This window comes from Syzygium oleosum, unplaced genomic scaffold, assembly GCF_021117445.2.
Source record: "Syzygium oleosum isolate NSW1041296 unplaced genomic scaffold, Sole_v2.1 Sole_v2.12, whole genome shotgun sequence".
Taxonomy (NCBI): Eukaryota; Viridiplantae; Streptophyta; class Magnoliopsida; order Myrtales; family Myrtaceae; genus Syzygium; species Syzygium oleosum.
The window spans coordinates 5,236,398-5,259,282 of record NW_026607496.1 but is presented as its reverse complement, the minus strand read 5'-3'; the positions used below and the strand labels follow the sequence as shown (position 1 = coordinate 5,259,282).

The 22,885-nt window shown below is 40.0% G+C and overlaps 1 protein-coding gene across 4 annotated transcripts in view; it reads right to left on the bottom strand.

The window, feature by feature from the left end:
* Positions 1 to 20,926, bottom strand: part of LOC115672207 (uncharacterized) — a 30,657-nt gene extending 9,731 nt beyond the window's left edge. For 2 of the 4 annotated variants that reach the window (XM_056316335.1, XM_056316334.1), the window contains exons 1-14: positions 20,511 to 20,926; positions 20,251 to 20,410; positions 19,209 to 19,301; positions 19,019 to 19,133; positions 18,742 to 18,910; positions 16,520 to 16,694; positions 13,408 to 13,533; positions 12,828 to 13,301; positions 12,073 to 12,684; positions 11,748 to 11,816; positions 7,579 to 7,695; positions 7,259 to 7,504; positions 6,847 to 6,894; positions 6,641 to 6,760 (exon numbers count right to left, since the gene is read on the bottom strand). In XM_056316335.1, coding sequence (XP_056172310.1) covers positions 6,641 to 6,760; positions 6,847 to 6,894; positions 7,259 to 7,504; positions 7,579 to 7,695; positions 11,748 to 11,816; positions 12,073 to 12,684; positions 12,828 to 13,301; positions 13,408 to 13,533; positions 16,520 to 16,694; positions 18,742 to 18,910; positions 19,019 to 19,133; positions 19,209 to 19,301; positions 20,251 to 20,410; positions 20,511 to 20,728 — 2,742 coding nt within the window. In that variant the 5' untranslated portion in view covers positions 20,729 to 20,926. The remainder of the gene's footprint in view (positions 1 to 6,640; positions 6,761 to 6,846; positions 6,895 to 7,258; positions 7,505 to 7,578; positions 7,696 to 11,747; positions 11,817 to 12,072; positions 12,685 to 12,827; positions 13,302 to 13,407; positions 13,534 to 16,519; positions 16,695 to 18,741; positions 18,911 to 19,018; positions 19,134 to 19,208; positions 19,302 to 20,250; positions 20,411 to 20,510) is intronic. The other 2 variants (XM_056316332.1, XM_056316333.1) reach the window with 1 other exon arrangement.
* Positions 20,927 to 22,885: the final 1,959 nt, after the last annotated feature.

Sequence of the window (22,885 nt, the reverse complement as noted above, 5' to 3'; positions counted from 1 at the left end):
TACCAAACATAGTCCGCCAATCAAATTGGTACAAATCAATCAATCAGTGTTTTCTTTGGCTAAAAAATTATAAGCCACGAAACTAATGACCATCTTGACCACCCCAAGTAACCCACTCGCAGAAGACGATTCTATTTGTCGCTAAACATCTGTTTTGTCAGGCTTTCCCCCTGTTAAAGGGTATAATGGTCTTTGGGATTTTGATGTATATATATACCGTATTTTCTGATCAATAAAATATACATCATCATTCTTCTTACATGGTATCAGAGCCTAACCCTAAAATTAACGTCGTCCACCACCAACCACCACAGAACCCAAGACCGGCAACCTCATACAAGGCCGGCGACCTCATCCCGGCGTCCCGGGCTGGCGCCGCAACCCGGCGGCGCCGGGCGAGCCGATCTCGAGGTCGCCCAGCCCCGCGGGCGCCGGCGAGCCGACCCGAGGTCGCCCAGCCCCGCGGCGCCGGCGAGCCAGACCTGAGGTCGCCCAGGCCCCGCGAAGCGCCGGCGAGCCAGACCTGAGGTCGCCCAGGCCCCGCGAAGCGCCGGCGAGCCAGACCTGAGGTCATCCAGGCCCGGCGAAGCCATTTCCGGCGCCGATTTAAGTCCTCCAGGCGTCGATCGAAGGTTTCCAGGCCAGGCGACCCACTTCGACGTCTTCTGACGTCACTAAGTGAGGAGCGACCCCTTCTGATGGCTGCTGATTGAAGTGGAATCGAAAAAGAAGAAGAAGAAGAAGAAGGAGGAGGAGGTGAATGTGTTCTAAAATTTGACTTGGTTGCTGATATGCTTGAGGGAAGGGGGATTATCGCTGTGTATGTTGGTTTGGATGATTGGACGTGATGTTGGTTTGGCTAATTGGCTGATTACGTGTAGTGCTATACATGTAGATTGAGAGAAGGGGGGCTGAGTACTGTTGCGTATAATTACTCGTACTGAGATGATGTGTTGATTGGTTCGGATTTGGTCGATCATTTTGAAGTTGTGATAGGTTGTGGAGTTTTGTTTCTGGTTTAGTGTGAGTGATTATGGCGATAAGAACAAAGGAGTATTGATCAAGTCGTATCTACATCTTCTAATCGTTTGACCGAGGAGAAATTAGTCAGGATCACCAACTTTCAAGATTGGAAGAGAATTGTGGTGATAGTATTGACCTAAGAGAGCAAAATCACCATTTGACAGTGCACGAACCGCTGCGATACTAAATGGGATACCATGGATGCCGAATTCTTGGGCAAATGTGGAATTCTATGGAATCTCACGTGGCTGCCTTAGTTACACATGCCACTACTGTTAAGGATTTGTGGGATTACTTGAATGTCCTTTATTATGGGGAAAATAATCTCTCAAGGATCTATGAAATCTCCCAAGATTTCTTTAGAGCTGACAGAAAGAATCGGTCTCTTACTCAATTTTTTGCTGATTTTAAACAAATGTATGAGGAGTTTAATCATCTTTTGCCAATTACCTCTGATGTTAAGACGATGCAGGAGCAACGAGAACAATTGGCTGTTATGGGATTTTTGGGAGCACTTGGACCAGAGTTCGATGCAGTTCGTTCACAAATTCTTGGAGGAAATACCGTGCCTTCACTAACGGAGACCTTTTCTCGGGTCTTAAGGGTTTCACGTGAGTCATCTAAGGATATATCCCCCATAGGTGATAGTTCTGCCTTGGCAATCCAAGGAAATCGAGGTGGTGGTCAAGGTCGTGGTGGTGGTCGTAGTGGCCGCGGCTTTAATAGTGGTGGTAGTGGCCGTGGATTCAATAGAGGCCAATCACAGTCATATGGTAGCATCTCTAGTGACAAAGGGAGTAATACCGGACCTGCACGAACATGTCATTATTGTGGTATGCCTGGACATATTCAGCGTTTTTGCTATAAGCTTCATGGAAAGCCCCCTCATTCGGCTGTCGCTAATGTAGCCAATGCAGTAGAGTTGGGTGTTTCTTCGCAGTCTTCTGAAGGAGGAACACTGATTAGAATGTCAGAAGAGGAACTTGCTAGGTACAATCAGTTCCAGATTTCTCAGCCAATTTCCTCTTCCACAGCTACTTTTGCTCAGACAGGTAATGCAACAGCATGTCTTTCCTCTATCTCTCGCCCCTGGGTCATTGATTCAGGTGCTACCGATCATATGACTGGATCTTCAGGTATCTTTTCTGTCTTTCACAAGTCTTCGTCTAGTGTTACATTAGCTGATGGCTCTCTGTCCACAGTAAAAGGGATAGGCACAGTACCACTGACATCCTCCATATCTTTATCCTCTGTCATGTACCTCCCAAATTTTCCATTTAACCTTATGTCCGTTGGTCATCTTACCAAAGAATATAACTGTTTCTATAACCTTCTATCCCGATTCCCGTGTTTTTCAGATTTGAAGACGAAGAAGACGATTGGTAAAGGACATATGTCAGGGGGACTATATGTGTTTGATAATGCTACCAGTGTAGCTTGTTCAGCAGTTTCTCCACATCAAGTTCATTGTCGCTTGGGACATCCCTCTTTAGCAAGTTTGAAGAAAATTGATTCTCGGTTTCATTCTTTATCTAGTTTTGAGTGTGAGTCGTGTCAGTTTGGAAAATTGCATCGTATTAGTTATAGTCCAAGAGTCAATAAACAGGCTTCTCGGCCGTTTTCTTTAGTTCATTCTGATGTTTGGGGTCCATGTCCTACTGCTTCAAAGTTGGGTTTCAAGTACTTCGTGACTTTTGTAGATGACTATTCAAGAGCCACTTGCCTATATCTAATGAAAAGTCGTTCTGAATTATTCTCTATTTTTTGTGCGTTTGTTAATGAAGTACATACTCAATTTTCTGCTTCTGTTTGCATTCTTAGAAGTGATAATGCCAAGGAGTATTTTTCTAGAACATTCTCTGAATTCATGTCCCAACGGGGCATTCTTCATCAATCTTCTTGTTCGGATACACCACAACAAAACGGTGTCGCCGAAAGGAAGAACCGTCACTTGTTAGAAATTACTCGTTGTTTGATGTTTGAAATGAAGGTAGATAAATCCTTTTGGGCTGATGCTTGTTATGACAAAGATGTTATCTTATCAATCGCATGCCGTCCTCTCGTTCTTAAGGGTGCCATTCCTCACTCTCTTCTTTTTCCTTCTGACCCTTTGTTTCATTTGCCACCTCGTATATTTGGTTGTGTTTGTTATATTCGTGACCATCGTCCAGGACTTTCCAAACTTGATCCTCGATCCCTTAAATGCATTTTTGTTGGGTATTCTCGTACACAGAAAGGTTACCGTTGTTATTGTCCTTCTTTGCATAAGTACTTCACCACTGCAGATGTTTCCTTTTTCGAGTCTATTGTCTATTTTGATCATTTGATGGAGACTCCTACAGTGGATGATGATTCCTTAACATATGTTATTATGAAATCAACACCCACTTCGGATTCTCCGGTTATTCCTCCACCTGTCCAGTATGTTTATAGTCGACGTCCTCGTCAGCATGTGGAGCCCCCTGCAGATGTACCTCAGCCTATCTCATCTACTTCGTCTTCTCAACCTGAGGTAAGTCGGTCACATACTGATCTCGATATTCCTATTGCTCATCGCAAAGGAGTTCGTAGTTGTACCAAACACCCTATTGCCCAGTTTGTCTCATATTTTGGTTTATCTGCTTCTTGTCGAGTTAGTCTAATGACCATTGATAATCATCCTATTCCTAAAACTGTTGCTGAAGCATTATCTAGTCCAGGCTGGAGGGCAGCTATGGAAGAGGAATTACGTGCACTTGGACCAAAATCGACTTGGGATCTTGTTCCTTTGCTGCAGGGAAAACACCATTGGATGTAAGTGGGTATATACTTGTTAAAGTTAACCCCGATGGTTCTCTTGCTCGTCTCAAAGCTAGACTGGTTGCTAAAGGGTATGCACAGGCTTATGGGGTTGATTATGGTGATACTTTTTCTCCGGTGGCTAAGATGACCTCCGTTCGTCTTTTGTTTTCTTTGGCTGCGTCTGCTTGTTGGCCTCTATTTCAGCTCGATGTAAAGAATGCCTTTCTTCATGGAGATTTACAGGAAGAGGTGTATATAGAGCAACCACCAGGGTTTGTTGCTCAGGGGGAGTCTGGTCATGTTTGTCACTTAAACAAATCTTTATATGGCTTGAAACAGTCTCCCAGAGCCTGGTTTGGGAAGTTTACTGAGGCGGTACTCCAGTTTGGGTTGTGTAGATGTACTGGAGATTATTCTATGTTTTATCGAGTTTCTGGAGCTGGTCGGATATTCCTTGTAGTTTATGTGGATGATATTGTCATAACTGGAGATGATTCTACGGGGATTAAAGAGTTGAAAAGGTATTTGCAATGCAGCTTTCATACAAAGGATTTGGGTCTTCTTAGATATTTTCGGGTATCAAGTAGCACGGGCGAAGAAAGGTATTTATATCTCACAACAAAAATATGTTCTGGATTTGCTTACAGAGACAGGTATGCTAGGTGCTAAACCACTGGATACACCAATGGATGTGGGCTCTAAATTGACAGCAGAAGATGGTGAGCTGTTGGATGATCCGCAGAGGTATCGAAGACTTGTTGGAAAGCTAAATTATCTGACTATCACTCGACCTGATGTTTCTTTTCCAGTGAGTGTTGTGAGTCAATTTATGTCTTCTCCCCATACCTCACATTGGGCTGCTGTAATCAAAATTTTGAGATACTTGAAGAAAGCTCCCGGTCGTGATCTCATTTATCAGGATCATGGTCACAGAAGGGTGGAAGCCTTCTCAGATGCTGATTGGGCAGGATCTCCTATAGATAGGAGGTCTACATCAGGGTATTGTACCTTTGTAGGAGGAAACCTAGTATCTTGGAAGAGTAAGAAGCAAAGTGTTGTGGCTAGATCAAGTGCAGAATCAGAATACAGAGCTATAGCTCAAGCTACCTGTGAGCTAGTTTGGATGCGTCAATTATTAGTTGAACTTGGATTTGAAGACCCTGCGCCAATGGAGTTGTGGTGTGATAATCGAGCAGCTGTCCATATTGCCTCAAATCCAGTTTTCCATGAGCGTACCAAGCATATCGAAGTTGATTGCCACTTTGTCCGTGAGAAACTTCAAGCTAGAGTTATTTCTACTAGTCATGTTAGGACCGGTGAACAACTAGCTGATATTTTTACCAAATCTCTAGGGGGAAGTAGGATTGAGTATATTTGTAACAAGCTGGGCATGCTTGATATCCATACTCCAGCTTGAGGGGGAGTGTTAAAGGGTATAATGGTCTTTGGGATTTTGATGTATATATATACCGTATTTTCTGATCAATAAAATATACATCATCATTCTTCTTACACCCCCATCCCATCAACCAAAAGTTCCATCTTCTCGTTGAAGCATCTAAGAGCCTCTATTTCACATGCCTGAACAATCTAGTTTCCATCCTTATCAGAAGAAACAGGAACTCTTTCTTGGTCAAAAATCATTTACAATATCTTTGTGTATACTCATTAGTCCTTTCTGCACATGCTTATATGTTGCATGTTGTAACAACCCAACCCAGTCCATGTGGGCCAAAACCCCAAAAAAAAAAAATGCTCTGTTAGGGGAATAGGACAAAGCTCAGAAGAGCCATGATCAAAGACAACAAATGATCAGATTCACTCGGTGGCAAACAATGATCTGCAAGTCGTCTCCAACAAGACTTACAACGGACATAAGCTCGCGCTTGACAGAACTTTGTGGCTAAAGGGAACTTGACAGATAGAGGAGCTCAACAGGTTATTGTGGCACAGAAACTTGAAGGACAACCTCAAGTGATAGAAAACAGCAACCGACGCTAAGTGGCAAGAAGGAGCAACACTAGGTGCTGCAAAGGCTCTAATGTGGAATGACTCATGGATGGGATGACAAAGCCACTTTACATTGACAATGCAAAGAGAGGATCGCATGGAAAAGTGGCCCACACCTTGATGCGAACAAACCAGAACAACATACTTGGTGGCAATTAGGACATGCAACAACAGAGATGATCAAGATATGGTCAACTGGGTCCCTAAGTCCCAAAATGGAGGCACTAGATTGGTGTTGCTGTTTGAGTTAGAAGGTTTTTTGAGGCGGCTGAAACGAATATCCTAAATTTTCGATTCCTCGCTCTAACTTGGCTCCAATACCATGATAAGTTATTAGGATCGCAAGAGAGATGGAGAGAGAAACCACATAGGGACTACATTAATCCTCAATGCAAGAGTACATGGCATGCTCTACATTAATAGCATAAAGAGACGAGCTAATTAATAAGGGAATCCCACCTTCCTTATCTGAGTAACTAATTATTCTTCAGGAAGTTAGATATCTCTATGACCTGTATAGTTCCTTCCAGCATACATTCGCATCGTAACCTTTCTTGAATGACTAGAAGTTCAGTGAAAATAGCTCATTTCGAAAGAACAACAGTTGGTACTTTATTTGTTTTTAAAGATTACAAAGTTTAACTTCTTTGCTATCAATTCTTTTTCTAGAAATGAATAGCATATTAACGCTTTGTTCTTGCCCAGAAAATGACAATATCTGTCAATAAATGTACCTGAAGAATATTATCGGCAATCAAACAAAAGCAAGTCGAGAACAGTGGCCTAATGCTAATTTTTCCCACACCAGAGCTGAAAGTTACGATACCTTCCCTTCAAGTGCCACTGTGTCCAGACTCCCAGAGCTAATCACTGAAAGCAACATTTCCTTTGCAAAGTCTTCTATTTTTTGAGCAACGGCTGATAAAGGATACAGTTTGTTTGCTACCTGTCAAAGAAGACAATGTCTGTAAGGATCTACTAATTAATGAAGAAGCAGAGCAATTTTGCTACAGCTAGTTGCCCATATGTTACCAGACGGATTGCCTTCATGCGCACTTCCTCCAAATGATGAACTGCACTCTGATAATAAGAAAGAAGGAATAAAGTCAAAAAAAAAAAAAGAATAAAAGGAAAGTATATTCTTATTGAGACCAATAACATTCAGTTTTTTTCTTATTCAGTGCCCTGCCCCCATACGCAAAGAGGAGCTTCAATTCAAACAGAAGGGGACAACCGTGCAATCAGAAAATAAAAAGAAACCATACCATATAACAGCCAAAAAAGAAATAAAAAAACATAATTAATAAGTTTAAAAAAAAAGGAGTGAAAAATTCAAAGAAAGTGGAATGCAGGCGATTTACAGTGAGAGTTTCATCACAACCTAAATGTGATCCGTGAGCAGAAGCAACAAAGAAAGCAAGACATTTGTGTTCATAAATAAAACCTGCAAAGAGATTTTCAAGCAAGAATCTCGAATTGGAGGGCGGAGCAAGATAAGACTCCAAACAGCACTCAGACCCTGAGTCACCCGATCTCCAGCTTGTAGCTCCTTCTCGGACTTTTCCAGATTGCCAGGAGAACATAACCTACCTAATAATTTCAAAACTGACTGCGGAAGATAAGGAACTTCACCAAGCAATCTGCTTAGAGATTTGTCAGAAGGTGGAAAAGTATCTTTCAGTGTTTCTGCCTGCATATGAGAAAAATAAATTCGTAAAGTTTGCAATTGAGGCAGGAGTTCAATATAGTTGAATGAACACCCACCACATTCAAAAGCAGTGATTCATATGAAGAGGAAGCAGTTGTAGAAGAGAAAAAGTCACGTTCCACTTCTGCCTCCCCAAATAATCTGTAGAGGAGACGCAATGTCAACTCATGTCCCTGAACAAATTGAAAACCAGAGTCAGCATTACGAAACTAAAACTTTCAGAAGAAGCACATCCAGTTGTATACGAGAAAGGCATGTTTATGCAACAATCCTTTTAGTACCACAGGGGATACCAACAATCCCTTTTTATACTACAAACACAGGTTCCAAAGTTGATAAGATTGAAGAAGCGCAGGATAAGAGAAGAGGTCATCAATGGTACATCCTCGCAACCAACATCTGCCATATAGTTCTTTTACACAAAAAAAGAAAAAGAAAAGGGAAGAGATAGACATGGTAATGAAATTAGAAGGATCAGGAAAATGTAACTCTTAAACAAATACCTTCCAAGCCGAACAGAATTAAATATAAAAAACATTTCATGGCTAAAAGAAGGCATAATGATGATTTCTTTTGCTATCACTAAGGGACCCGAGGAAGCTTCATTTGCAAGAGACATCGGTCCAGACAACCTTCAATAAAAAAATAAAGTGCCTAGCTAACTAATGCCTTCTTTCTTCAAAGTAACCTAGCTCATTTTCTGCTACATCTATATGGTGACTTAATCCCTACTTTAACTTCTATCTCTATTTTGAGGATCAATGAGGTGTCAGCAAAGAAGATTGAGGAGATATTAAGTCAAGAGATAGAAATTAGGCCTAAACAGTAGTAGATAATACCTCACCCAAACACATGCTAAGTGACAAGGGAGGGCATAAATCGCTACATCAGAGGCTTTGCAGCCCACTGTCCCCACCAACGCCTTTTCCATTGACTACATGGTCAATAAGCCCAGACAATGCTATTGCCTACCTTATTCAAAATTCCATAACTGAATAGAGCCCTGCAAATCCTGTGTCCTGAAATTCTCTCAAGTTGCCCCCAAATTCTCATCTTTCCTTTCTCTGTTTGACAAAGGGACAGCAGCTGCCAAGAACCAACCCCACTGCTGTATAGATGGGTAGATACACAGATGATATAGTAAGAGGTTTCCTCTTTAGATGAGATGAGAATCCAATAACAGTTCACAAGGAAGTTTCGCAAAGTTTGGAGAACTTCCATCTCGATCAGAGTATTCTTAGGAAAGAAGACCTTAATAGCTTTTATAGGCAGGTTCAGTGGCCACCAACAAGCAACCGCTAAGGTTCAATATGTGCAGGCTATGTCTAAAACCAGCTTAATTTTCACTCCTGCCGATACAGCAATACAACAATAACTTCCATTTCATTAAATTTGTTATAGTTACTACTCAACCACTTAAATATTTCAAAATGTATCCAAGTGGTATAGAAGTTCAGGAACTCTCATGGGTATCATTAACATGCTCAATTGACCCCACTCTGCACGCCTTCAAGGGCCCACCTGTTTCACTGATGTCGTTTGACAATATGGATTAGTTTTCGACTTAAATGGACAGACCCCTCTCAAGGACACTGTGGCGATTATGATGTGGAGGTTGAGGTGATGGTTAGCTAATGGTGGTTATAGCGGCGGCAAAAGCAGATAGGGCCGATCATTTGGAGATGATGGCATGTAATGGCGGATCAAAAATGATGCAGAATAGCAGTTGGCACCAATGATAAGAGGAAGAAAGTGCAGTTTTCCTATGGCTAATTTTGGGCGATGAATATAAGCAGGCAACACAGGTACCAAATTGCTAGGTCACTGGATGGTGATGGATGCAACTCCCTTAACTTCAATCTCGGTAAACCTCTCCTGGTGACTGGATGTTGTCCATGCCAAGATGCAACTCCCTTAATTACCTTCCCAGCCATCATATTTCTGGCCTCACGACGATTATGCCTCTCCAAAAATAAAGAACTGGGCAGGCTGTAAAAATGAGGAAACTTCTATAGGTGCTATGAAGGAATTTTTTTATAGGTAAAAAAAAATTAAGGGCACCCAGGGAATGCAATCCCATAGACAACAAAAGCTCAGAACCTAAAGAGCTCAGCTACAAGACAAATCATCAACAATGTCGATTAAAGCATTTACATCCACACATAACTTTCCACTATACCAAAAGTCTAAGATTTTCAACCAACTTTCAGTATTACTAAACAGGATGTTTGCTCTCCAATGAAAGCTCTCGTATTCCGCTCTTCCATATCAACCAAAACACAGCAAGAGGGATTGATGAAATCCTCCTTTTCTTAGCATAAGGCAAAAGAAAACCTTGCAATGCCATGCCCATAATTCTTGTTCAATAGATCCTCCTATAACCCAAGATAGCCCAGGGCACACATTAAGTGACTGCCCAGATAATTTTTATCCACGGACATTGAATGAGGAGATGTCTCACCATCTCTGCCTCTGTCTTGCAAAAACAAGCACCTATTGACCAGCACAATCCCCCTTGTTTGCAAATAGTTTAATGTGAGAATACATTCCCAAAGTGCTACCAAATAAAGATTGAAACTCTATTAGTAATCTCACTTTCCAAATAGCTCTCCAAGGAAAAACTTCCCTCCCACTGACAATCTTCTATTCCAGTAAGCTATAATAACAGTTCACAGAATAAGATCCATCCCTACCACTACTTCAAGAAAAAGTATCCACACCAGTGAGGGAAGTCTTATAGAAACAGCAAATGGAAAAAGACTAATAATTCGAGTTCCCAATCTTAGGCTTGTTTCTTAAGGTCGGTCTCCGACGTGATTTTCCCTTCAGAGAAACAATAACAATCCGACACAAGAGCCTTTTTGTTCCTAGCGATGTCAAAGAGGTCAGGGAAACAATCATCGAAAGACATATTCCCACACCAAGTGTCAAGCCAAAAGTGTATCCTCTTACCATTTCAAGAATAGGATCTGTACGAGTGACAAACTCACTCCACCCAGCTCTAATCCACCTCCAAACACCACACCGATGTGATATTCTTCTACTTTTAGAAATCAAACCAGTTCTTTCAATTTGGCGGTGGCAGCTCTTCAGATACGAGTCTTTTTTCGATCTCCTAGATATTTCCTAACACCTAGGTTGTAAATGGGAGGCACCCCATTGGTGCACTTTAATATTATATACTTGCTGATAGACAAATGATTTTTCCAGTCCACAATAGAACCCTATTCCAAATGAATCCTCTTAGGGCAGTAGTCCTGACTCGTGTCTCCTGTCTTTCTCTTCCCTCCCCAGCTCCCACAAATTAAAAAGAATGCGGAAATAAAGAAAAGAAAAACACATACAGAAGACAATTGATGAAAGAAAGGAGAGCAGGTGGTATCAATTGAAGCATAATATTAAAGCCGACTTGAAAAAGTATAAACAGAGCAAGAAAGGATAGGCAAGTATATGTTGAAATACTCAACCCAAAAGCTTAAGTTATAATATGGAGGGAAACTACATCCATGTGCCTATTAAAACCCCATATTCAAGCAATGTGGGATATTCTATCATCGTCTCTCATATGAAAATGGGACTGGGAACGGCAAGTGGAATTGACGAACAGAAAGCCATACACGAGAAATAAACCTAGGGTGAAATACTATGTTAGAATGCCCATCCAAAAGCTTAAATCATTAGGTAGAAGGAGACTAAATATATAAGGCCTATTGAAAACCCGCGACATGGGATGTCTTAACAATGTCAAATTTACACCAGAAGAGATAGGCAAAAGTTGACTTTATGGACCAGAACAAGCCCAAAAGGTGTGCGAATTCAACCAGACACAAGCAAGCAATGTCTACTAAGCATAGAATATCACAAGAGACGGACCAAAATAAACTTCTGCTACAAATTCTTGTAAAATAAACTCGGGGCCAACCAGAGCATATGTTTCCACAAAACTTAAGTTCATTAGTGTTAGAATTGGCAAAATCCTTCACAAACAGAGTACATGGTTGGTACTTTCCCACTCACACCAAGAAATGATTACTTAAGTAGATGTTTATTTTTACAACATAAGCATGAAATTTTCCAATTTTAAAGGACAACGATAACATGGATTACACAGGACCAGACCAGGGAATAAGGAAAGAAGATTCAATGAGACACGAGAACACAGGGATCTTACCCAACAAGTTATGTATTGCCTATGCAACAAGTAAATGAGGGGATAATCACTTACCTCATGATTCACATAATCCGATGAAATATGCTGATGTAGCTGTATCCATGGGTCTAGCTCCAAGGGAAACTGTGATTTAAAGAAGAATTAAACTTATTCAGTATTTAAGAAGTTGAGCGGAGCATTTCCAAGTGTCATATACAACTCGGGAGGGCTGCAAACTGTAGATGTAACTTACCTATCACTAAAAGGTATGTCAGAGAGTTTTCATCTTATTCCCAGTAATAAGAGAATCATTTTTTAAGTGATGTTTGTGCAGGGGATTCACTCCAATGGACTAATTAAAAAGATTATACCTTCTGGTAGAAAAGGGAAGAATTCGTACCTCAACTCCAAGATAAGAAAGCAAAGAAGAGCGAACTTCTGAACCTCCAGCCACTGCAACTTCCTTATATGCCTCAATAATGCGGGTGAATGCCAATTTCTGCAACTGATCTTTCTGTTCATCAGTCAAAGCAACAACAGGGGCTGACATCTTGGGTAACATAACATGAGAAGATAATCCAACAGAAGCTGCAGATGAGGAGACTGGAATGTTGTCATCAACGACCAGCGGTCTGGGGCTAAGCTCCTCATATCTATCGTTTGAAATTGATGGAATTGACTCTACTAATGATTTCCCCGACTGACTCGTATCTTGCTCTTGACCATTATCTTCAATACCTATGGATGCTAACGAGGAATCAGGCCGGTTTTCTGAATGCCCAGCACTATGGCTGGATGAAGCAAGACCAGGTATTTCACTTTCTAAGTTTCTATCTTCATTGATATCAATCGATAGCATTACGGAGCCCATTTCTGTTCCAGCTGAAGCATCAGCAGAAGTTGGTAAAGCAGTTGGCGAAATAGAACTCTCAACCTCATTAGTTTTATCCGTTTGAAGAGCAACATCATCTGCTGCTGCCACCACATGAAGATCATCTGGCTTCTCAGGCTTCTGCAGCGAAAAGCAAATACAAACTTCTTACGGAAACTATAAACAAATGAAAAGTTTTAAAAGCTCACTGAAAATGAAAAGAGGAAATGTCATCAACATCATGAAATTACGTAGAAAAAGGGGATGAGAAATTACCGCAGTACCTGTTCAGCCTTCAGTATAGAAGATATCTGTGGAAAAGCACTGGAAAGTGAAAAAACATCTTGCAGCCCCTCTTCATCTTCATCGGCTTTAGGACGTTCAGGAGGCAGATGACACATATTTGCCATGACCACCTCAGCCAGCAAGTCCGCAGATATAGTGGAAATAATGATCTCTAAAGACTGAACAGCTTTTTCACCCTGAGCAACCAAGGCACCGAACATGGCAACCAGTTGATGCACAGTTCCAGAATCACTCTCTGCTTTGGAAGAGAGTGCTCCACTTGAAGCATTTTCTTCCTGATAGACTGTGCCTTTTCTGTTCAATTCATTACTTGATTCCTCAGACATGCTAGGACTTGGTTTGATTCGTTTTCCAGAGACATCCACCTCAAAAGTGTGATCCTCTGTTTCCACTCTTTTCCGCCCTCTATTACTTTGGGCAGAATCATTGGGTGATATTGATGGTTTCTCTTCCTGCCAAAATTCTTTTCATCAATTCTATTTTCTCAGCCCGTTTAGGTCTAGCATCCAAGCATAACTAAACATTTAAGTAAAAACATACCACACAACAAACCAGTACATTAGAAACTGAAGGCTCCTCTTTTACTTCTAAACCTCCATTTATCTTGTAGTCTTGGTCAAGGGTTTGCTCAACTACTGGTCCATCTTTCATCTCCCTCACAGCATCAAGTAACTGATCATGCCACTGCAGAGACCAGAAACTCACAATTATCTGGACTAACACCAGCGCGTAGAACAGTACTGACAACCAAAATTAAGAATAAATAATAAGTTCAGACGCAACAAATTAGGGATATTCATTGAGTAAAGTGCTGTCACAATTGGATCCAGTCAAGTGCGAGAATATTGAGTTATTTGCTGTGTCAAATGATAGATCGAAAGTTTGAGCTCCATAAACTCCAAAAGTATCAAGCGCTGAGTTTCAAGTTGATACTAGAACGATGCCCGCGACATGCCCAGGGGTCAACTTGAAAAAATGTCCATTTTAATCATAAAAACCTAATTAAATTTCTTCCCAATGTGTAATTAACATCGCCCAATTGTAGTAGAAAATAGACTTCAGAACCATTTTAATGCATTCAAACTCAAGTGAATAGTACAAAAAGTTTTGTTCTAAGAATTTATTCATTGAATAGGTTAAACAATTGTACAATAAAATCAACTTAAGTTGCAGAAAAGGAGCTAGCTATAAATGCCTTCAATTCATCATCCGTGATACGAAACCTCTTAGAGAGCACCAAAAATTTAAGGAAAGGAAAAACTCATATAGCTTCAATTATGCTATATTTTATCTGTTTTAATCATCATCCTTTTTTGTGCCAGTGCTAGATCTTGCTCTATTACGAGTAAAAATGCCGCTTCACTTTCCCGTAGTCTTATAGTCTTCCTTAAGCATTTGTCTCGGGCGAATCTTTCAGAATTGAAATCTAGAAATCTTCATGAAAAGAGTACTTCATAAAATATTCAAAATCAACAAAGCAATGAGTAATAAATTTTTTATTCCATTTAGCATCAAGTTTGTTCTTAAAGCTTTTGAAAAATGGAATAATATGAGTGTCTTAGACACTCAACAACATATCATTTGGCCATGTGTACCATGTAGAAAGGTTGATGTCTACACTCCTCATTAAATTGTAAAAAACAGTTAAATTGAATAATGAAAATAGCATTCTTGCATTTTCCTTGATAGCTCCTTTTTTGTTAAATCATTATTCTTCAGATTATCCAGTTCGAATCATCTTTGTATTGATTTTCGTTCATTAGATTTCTCTAGTAAATTTTATGACAAAAGAAACTATGATATTTCATCCTTTGCTTATTTTTACCATTTTAATGTTCACTTTAAGAAAAATAAAAAATACAAATCTGAAAATCTTAAGGTAGGTATGTGTATTTCAGGAAATAGAAGAAAGGAAATACAAAAAATGAAGAATGAAAATAATAGGAGAAAAGCTCAACGTTGGATAAAGAGGAAAAAAATATGAGGTGTATGTGTCACCCAATGTAGTGAGCCATGTGTCACCATTTTATAAACCATTTGTGAGCACTACAATACTCAAGATTTGTTTCATTATTTCTCATGTCAAACTATGTATTCTTGTTTGTGTAAGTTTTTGGTCTTTTGTGGACTTAAAGAATCTACTTAGACTCTCCTTACATCTAGAGAATGTGTAATGCGGGTTCTCGGGGATATTCATTCCCCTTATATGAAGGACAAGTGTTTTCTTGCTACCTGTGAGAGCTGATTAGACTGTGGGACATTTAAGAATGTTGTTGTGCTTGTCCTTCTGTGATGATAGAGGGTAAGCAACACAGTGGTTGATATGTGCCACAGTAAGAACAAGGCCAACAACATAGGAAAGTGATCTCTGAAAATTGTGGTGATTCATTTGGGAACTAGTGGAACATGATGGATGGGGGACAGAAGAAAATCTAGAATGTGTAATGTGTTGACACTAAAGGTGGAGTTTGCTTGTGATTTGCTTGAATCTTGGATAGGAAAAAATGTAGGAAACTGCAGAGGACAGTGCAAAACAGGATTTCTGATGTGTATTAGGAGGTGATTATGCTGGGTTTTGGGGGAACATGCATGACTGGTGACCACAAACCACCTTTCGCACTGATTTAAGGATGAGCATAAAACCAGGTGGGAAGGAGTGCGGCCTGCAAAATGAGCATTTCCTTGAAGGATGGGTCCTGCCCAATTCTTGTTACATTGTCCCTGCCTTCCCTTCCCTTGAATACTTAGCTATCTGTCTCTTTCATGAATCAAAAGAAATGGCGAGAGGGACCAAAGGAATTTATTTCCTCCTTCCCTTGTAGATGTTCTAGCTTAAAGTGTCATATGTACTTAATTAGGCATAACCTAACCCTACCCAACTTGATGAGAAAGTTCTCTAAATCTGATATTTGCATTTTCTATGGGCAAAAGAGTAGTAAATGGTGTAGAGATTAAGCATCCCTTGTGCACAGGGCATGATTATTAGGGTTTAGTAGGCTAACTTTCATGAGACTTACCGCTAATTCCACGGCATCGCACTTTGGCATATCCATGCTTTAATGGGTTAGTGATAGGTTGTTTTCTGTTTTATGATGATAACTAAATCTTTACGAGAGGTTTGATTGAGCTGAGTTGAGTTGATTGAACATGGTATGTGATAGAATACTACATAATGACAGCTTCAATATTTTCTGAATCGCAGTGCCAAAAAATAATTTAACAATCAAGATTTTTTCACACTACAGTGTTTTCGTTGCCTCCACTTTCTATACTCCCAAAGAGTTAAGTATTATTATTACCTGCCTCCTCCGTACCCCCTCCTTCCCTCTTTCCTTTCCTTTAACATTTGTCCATCCTACTTTTTACTACGAAACAGACCCTCATGTTGGGCTTTTCGACATTCTCAGATGTACAGTGCAATTCAAAGTGACACATAGAATTCTTGCAAGCAATTATCCAGCAAGAAATTTGAGAAACTACACCTTGAGATGATGAGAAGCTGAGAGAAGTTGAACGTGAGATATTAAACAAATAAAAACTCGGTGATCAAATATTAAGAAAGTCACGAGCAGTTATATATATGCATGGGAAATTCAAAATTGGATAATCAGAAAAGTACTGACTTCACAAACTTAAGGACACAAAGAAATGCACTGTAGTAAAGATATACCAGTGCAACACCCGGGTGGGTGCTCCCTAAGCAGGAACGAAAAGCGTTTTTTAGTGCAAGGCGTACTCCAGATACATGTGCACCTTTTGTAACAGAACTTGTTGGATCCAAACCAAGAAGAACCGGCAAAATGCGTCCATAGTATGCAGGCCTTTCCTTGGCTATTGCAGAAACACTGATAAATAGATCAAAAGAATGGACAAAATGGTTGGAAGAGAGAAATTTAGAAAATTGAATGCATATTCAGAAAATAACAGAGATCATCAGTCATAAAGTGATATAGATTAATCACGCAGCAAATCCAATGCAAACTATTAAATACAGTTAGGCTGCATTTGGTTGGTGAGATACAGTGCACGGATATTATATAAGTAATTCTATCAGGAATTTGGAGCAATTCTCTAATGAGATTAAGTCCAGATAAACCCGGATATGAACTAGATAAAATTACCCCAAACAAAAAACTCCAAAAATAATCGGAATTAAAAAAGATAATAAGAGGGTGGACTATGAAGGGGAGCCCAATGGACCACAAAGCATGGAAGAGAGAGTCAACCATCGATAGGTAAAATATGAACAGTGACAACTACATAGTGGTCCCACTCCTAAGGCAGCGACCACCATGACTGATTTGTCCCCTTTCTCTTCCCCTTTCTCTTTCTCGCTCGCTCTCTTTCTCTTAATGGTTCTGTCTTCTGTCACGGTGGTCTTGGTCGACCACATCAACAAACCACCACACTGGTGGTTGCTATCAATAAAGGCAACCACCATCAGCCAGGCGATTGCCCACCTACGGCTGTTCGAAAACGCCCAATGGCCCAAATGCCCAAAGCAGACCAGTTTTTAGGGTTAGGTCTCGGTCAGTTGGGGCTTGTGAGCCTACCCCTGAAATTTTTCCAGACCGTTTCAGTTTTCGAGCATTTAGCTACAAAGCCCCACAAAAACAAAATCGGCCCAATACAGTATATATTTGTGACTTTGGTCTAAAAACCCCAATTTGTTGTCCACTCTCATTCTCCGCCCTTCTCTTCTTTAATCTCAACTATGTTTCACATCAACAATTTAATGCCGGACAGCACTAACCACCGATGAAACCAGTTCGACCAATGAAAACCATCTATCACTTTCAACCAAAGACGAAACCAGCAGGCCACCACGACAATTATCTGCATCACCCCAGATAACCAGTTAGCTAAAGAGAAACCAACTCCAAATCCAGTGACAACAACGTTCATCATGACCACGTCTCTACCACCACTAATTTCTTCATCGACCATAAAGCCGCTAGAGATCAAACAGCCAAACCGCCATGAAATAGAGTTTTGATGTGTTACTTTGTGACTCTGCACAAAATTTGGGAAGATTTCACCATTGCTCTATGGTGTATGTTGTACATCTACTGGGAGCTCTCATTTCTGATCTTTTAGACACGTTGCATTCCAAGGTCCTCAGACGAAAAAATGAGCCATTTCAAGAGATATATCATGTAAATAGACCTGGCTAAGCCTGAACCAAACTGGGATTGATTCAGTTCGGGCCAGGCACCCTTGAATTAGATCAGACTGACCTTTTGGGCTTAGAACACCCTAACCTGATAAGTTCGGTCTAAGCATATTTTTTCATGTAAGCTTGGTCCTCCCGACCTTGAATCTAATTTATATATTTGATGATTTAGATTTATTCCCAAATCCAATCATAGGTTCACCAAACACTTATGAGACCAGGATATATCGTACTTGCCATTACATCCAGTATTTCCCAAACAAAAGATGGGATATAAGAAATCCAAGAGAGACATTTTCCAATTCTACCTATGAAACAAAATTATCCTATCGACTAAAGGCAGCCTTAAAGAAGCAGACTTACGCAGCATTCTTCACCTATCTCAATTCTCAACTTGCCTCATCCCAAAATCTTTTCAATAGTATCTGCAGTCCCTCAAGTGGGGATTCTAAAGTCATGCCAACATTAAGAAAATAGTGCCAATTAAACTTCCGAATGAACCATAGTTTCCTTCAGAGCAGGAAAAAACAAATGACACAGGTCAGTTAAACAAGTAGGATTTGCTTGAGTCACCTTTAGTTTCGGTCTGTGAGATCTATCCAATCACTACTGTATTAGATTTTGAAATCTTTTGATAAGATTTTTGTAAGTTATAGCACATTAGCACACAAAAGTCTTTGAATAGATTGCATATACTATAAACATAAAACAATATGTACCTATTAATAAGCACAACGATCGTTAGATTACTGAGAGATTTCACTGTTGGAGACCTTAGCTGATCAAGCAATAAAACAAGACTTTTACTAGCTTCCGTAGCCAAATCCCCAATATTTAATATAGGATGACCACCACGAAGCCACGATGCATTGAAGTCCAACAAGTTTCCTGAAACAAAGGTCAAGTGAAGTAAGATAGAAACCAGCAGAATTTGTACTTAGTAAAAATCACACAACACGGTTGCTGCGATGACAATGAACCTGACATTCATCTTACCTTCTAAGCGCTGATCTGAAGGGGGCTCCAAAGATCCATTAGGATCAGGCGTATAGAGTAGAATGATTGCTTGAACAAATTTCAGTGCCGACAACTTTATCCCGTCACTTCCCGGCTTGTGAACAGGTTGTCAACGTGAGTCACACATTGCAAAAAAATTCAATTTCAGCATTCACAAGTTATTGCTTACCTGGAAAGCAATTGAGTATACTTTATCCTTGAATTTCAACATCCATTCCCAAGATGACTCCAGTGAATCATCCAGATCACTAGTATATAGTCCCTGAAACATCTCGGAACAACAAAGCTATTTAGGAATAACAGTCTCCTAACTATCCATATGAGGTGTCTGCATGGAGGTGCTAGGAAGCCAAGGCAGTCCAGTGAGCAAGAAGAGACACCATCATAATGCAGAAAAAAGATATCAAAAAAATCAGAAAAAAAAAAAAGTGATCATCACTCCAGCCAATTCACAAGGGAAATAGATAGAAACAACCCATTAAGCTAACGACAAATTAGAGAAAATTACTTTAGATGTTTGACTTGAATCACCTGAATTAAAAAAGAGAAGAAAGGTTGAGGTGGCCATGGGTATCATCTAGTGCCATCTATAATCCATGAGGGTGCCACCTTATGTTAATGAGCATGATTTGCAGTTACAGACCTAGCAAAAATCTCCATCCATAACATGTTTATGGTTCTATAATCAAGACCGAGGAATCACGGGTACAATTAGTCTTCATATACATAAATAATCTTCTACTATCGAACCACAACCATAGAAGATCGAAGGAAATTAATCTTCACTCCACTGTCTAAACTAAAATGACTATTGCCACCGTGAAATTTTCTTGGACATTTTGGGGTCAGTACACCACACAAATATTTGACTTGCTTCAGACCAGAAAAGTACCATAGATGATGTTAAAACAACCATGAAAGCCGACCCGAGAGCTTCTCCGGGAGGTCCTTTGGTAATACTGATTGCATTTTACAACAATACCCCAAACGGATAATGACGACATGTAGCATGAAAAAGCAATCACCAACAAATGAGCTAAGACAATACTTGCAGTGACAATGCAACCAGTTCCCAGCGATCTCTTTCAGAAAAGTATAGTTTCCGGTCACATAAAAACACGGAATTAGCATCCATTCATTACACAAGCTACAAGTTGCGATCGCAACATCCACCGCACAGCTATTCGGAAAAAAAATAAAATAAACAGTACCTGGATCGCAATTCTCTCGAAAGTGTGACGAAATAAGTCAATGCCGCAACTTATAGCCTGGCGAGCAACCGGCGGCGACTCATCCTTCAAGACCGACATCAAAACGGGCACCATCTCAGGTAGAAATTCCAGCTGCTTGATCCCAATTTCACCAATTATCCTACGCACGGCACCAACAGCGCACAGTCAAGAGGACACTTCAACTTCAGTAGAGCCAGAACAAAACACACAGAGGGTTTTGAGAACGAAGCAAGCTTTACTGAGTGATGAACTTGCGGACGGGACTGCAGCGGTCGGAGAGGAGGTCGAGGAGCTGAGGGAGGAACTCGGCGAGCAGGACGGGGTCGTCCTGGAGGAGGTCCTCCTTCAGGTCGCGCAGGCGGCCGAGCTTCGAGGGCACGTCGGGGGACGATTTGGCGGAGCCGACGAGGCCCGCGAGCCGCTCCCTGGGAGTTGCGGAGGCCACGATCGCCACCATCGGCGCCGCAATGGGAGGGGCGGCGATCCACCCCGCCGACCCCGGACCGGAGCTCCGATACGCCGGGTGGGACGGTGAGCCGGCGAGGGCTGCGCTGTGAACCTCGAACGGAGGACGGAGGCGGCGAAGGTATAGACGATGAAGGAATCCCGACGAGCGTTTCGCCTCTCTGCTGCTCTTGCTGGGCTCCGTTTCCTTTCCTTTTTTTTTACCTCGATCGCGCGCTCTCAATTGGGTTTTGTGGGCCCTCGATTAATTTTGGTGCGTCCCTAAATTCATCGCACGGGTGTGAATAATTGAGCATTAAAACTTTCAATTTCGTCAATATAATTTTTTACTGTTTATGAAATTTCAATATAATCTTTTCACACGATCAAAAATATATATATATGATCCTTCCCGTTGATTTTAAATGAAATTACTTACTCCATACGCTAACCTAGATAATTATACTCAAATAAATCGTTAGGTTAACGATTTCCAGCAAATTAATTGAAAAGGGCATATTAAAATTTCTCACAAAAACTTAAAATTACGTTGACATAATTAAAAATTTGTGACTGAATTAACATACGTTTCCGGACGAATTTGGTAATTTTTCCTGAGGAAGTCATTTTACTTGAGTGAAAAGATGGGGAAGTAAATTATGGCATTCTTTGCAAAGAGAAAGTATTGGTGAATTTTGATTTGTCGATCTATTACATGAGGAAAAAGCACATAATTATATAGATTATGTTTCCATGATTCAAATCATAATTGATAACTTATTTATTCTTTAATTAATTTGGATTTGGCTGCCAAGTATGCAATCTGGGATCTTCATTAATAATACAAATACGGTATCTACTTTATTGATTTTTTTTAGAAAAATATCTACGCCATTATTTTTCTGTACTATTATATGAAACAAAGATAACCTCCTATTTTTAAAAGGTTTTAATTTTTTTCCTTTCTTAAATATCCCCAGATACTTAGCTTATAAATATTGTTTTCATGGATGAATGTCTAACTTAGTAATTCTATTTTATTTCTGATAAGTTTCTACTCTTCTGTTGTGTGACAACTTTCTTTTAAAAAAAACGTACAAATCTTGATAAACCATTCTTTCCACGTGTGTTTACATAATTTATGTGTTGTGCGAGTAATCAAGAATTTCTTTCCATTAAATATTTCTAATAAGATAGCTTGGTTTAATTTTTGAAATGTCAATTTTACACATCCAGACAACGTGCGTGAAAATATAGTAATAGTAATTAAAAAGAAGAAATAATGATTACTATCGATGTTTATTGAATTGGATTGATAGAATTGCCAAGTATTCCTTAGCAACGTGATGTTGCTGGAATTGTTGGAGAATTAATAGTGCCCAAACTTTTGTAAAATGTACAATTAAGTTCTTTTATATTTTTTTCTGTTGAATAAGTCGTTGAAAATATATTTCTTTTAAGTTGGTACTTTTGTGGTGAAGCTTTGCAAAAATGTTGATGTGGTCATTTGATGGATGTTAAGTGTCATGTTGGTGTCTCGTGTGGCTAATTAGAAATTAAAAAATATATATAAAATAACTAAATAAGTATTTTTGAAATAGCAAAAAAAATAGGAATTAGAAAGAAAAGGAAAGAATGGTCCTAAGTAAGTTTGAGGTAGCATGCGGATCTTGGCATCTCTTGGATGTAAATCACAAAGAGAGCAACCGTAGGGTATAAGAAGTGTGAATACCGTCATGTTAAAATACAGAACACATCCTCGCAATCTACTCCACAACAATGGAGATAGGCGAAGGAGGCCGTTGTGGGTGGAAACATCTCTGTTATGGCTAAGGATCCACAACAGGCCTCGAGTTTGAAGCATAGGAACTAGAAAGAAAAGGAAAGAAGAAATGAAAGAAAGGCATTCATTGCATAAAGATATGTAAGAGAATATGTAGAATTGGCTAAAAATGAAGTAGGCGAGAGAGTCCAAGCACCATGCTCTTCGGAATTATTATGAAGGTAAATGATATTGTTTTTTCACCCTTACTATATTGGGCATTTGCTGACTGATGTGCTTAGTTGATGTTGCTGTATCTCGGTTACATTTCTTATCAAAGGCAAACCCGTGGCGCTAAAATGCTGTAATGAGCTACTTTGCTATTCTAGATTTAAATTGTACAGTACT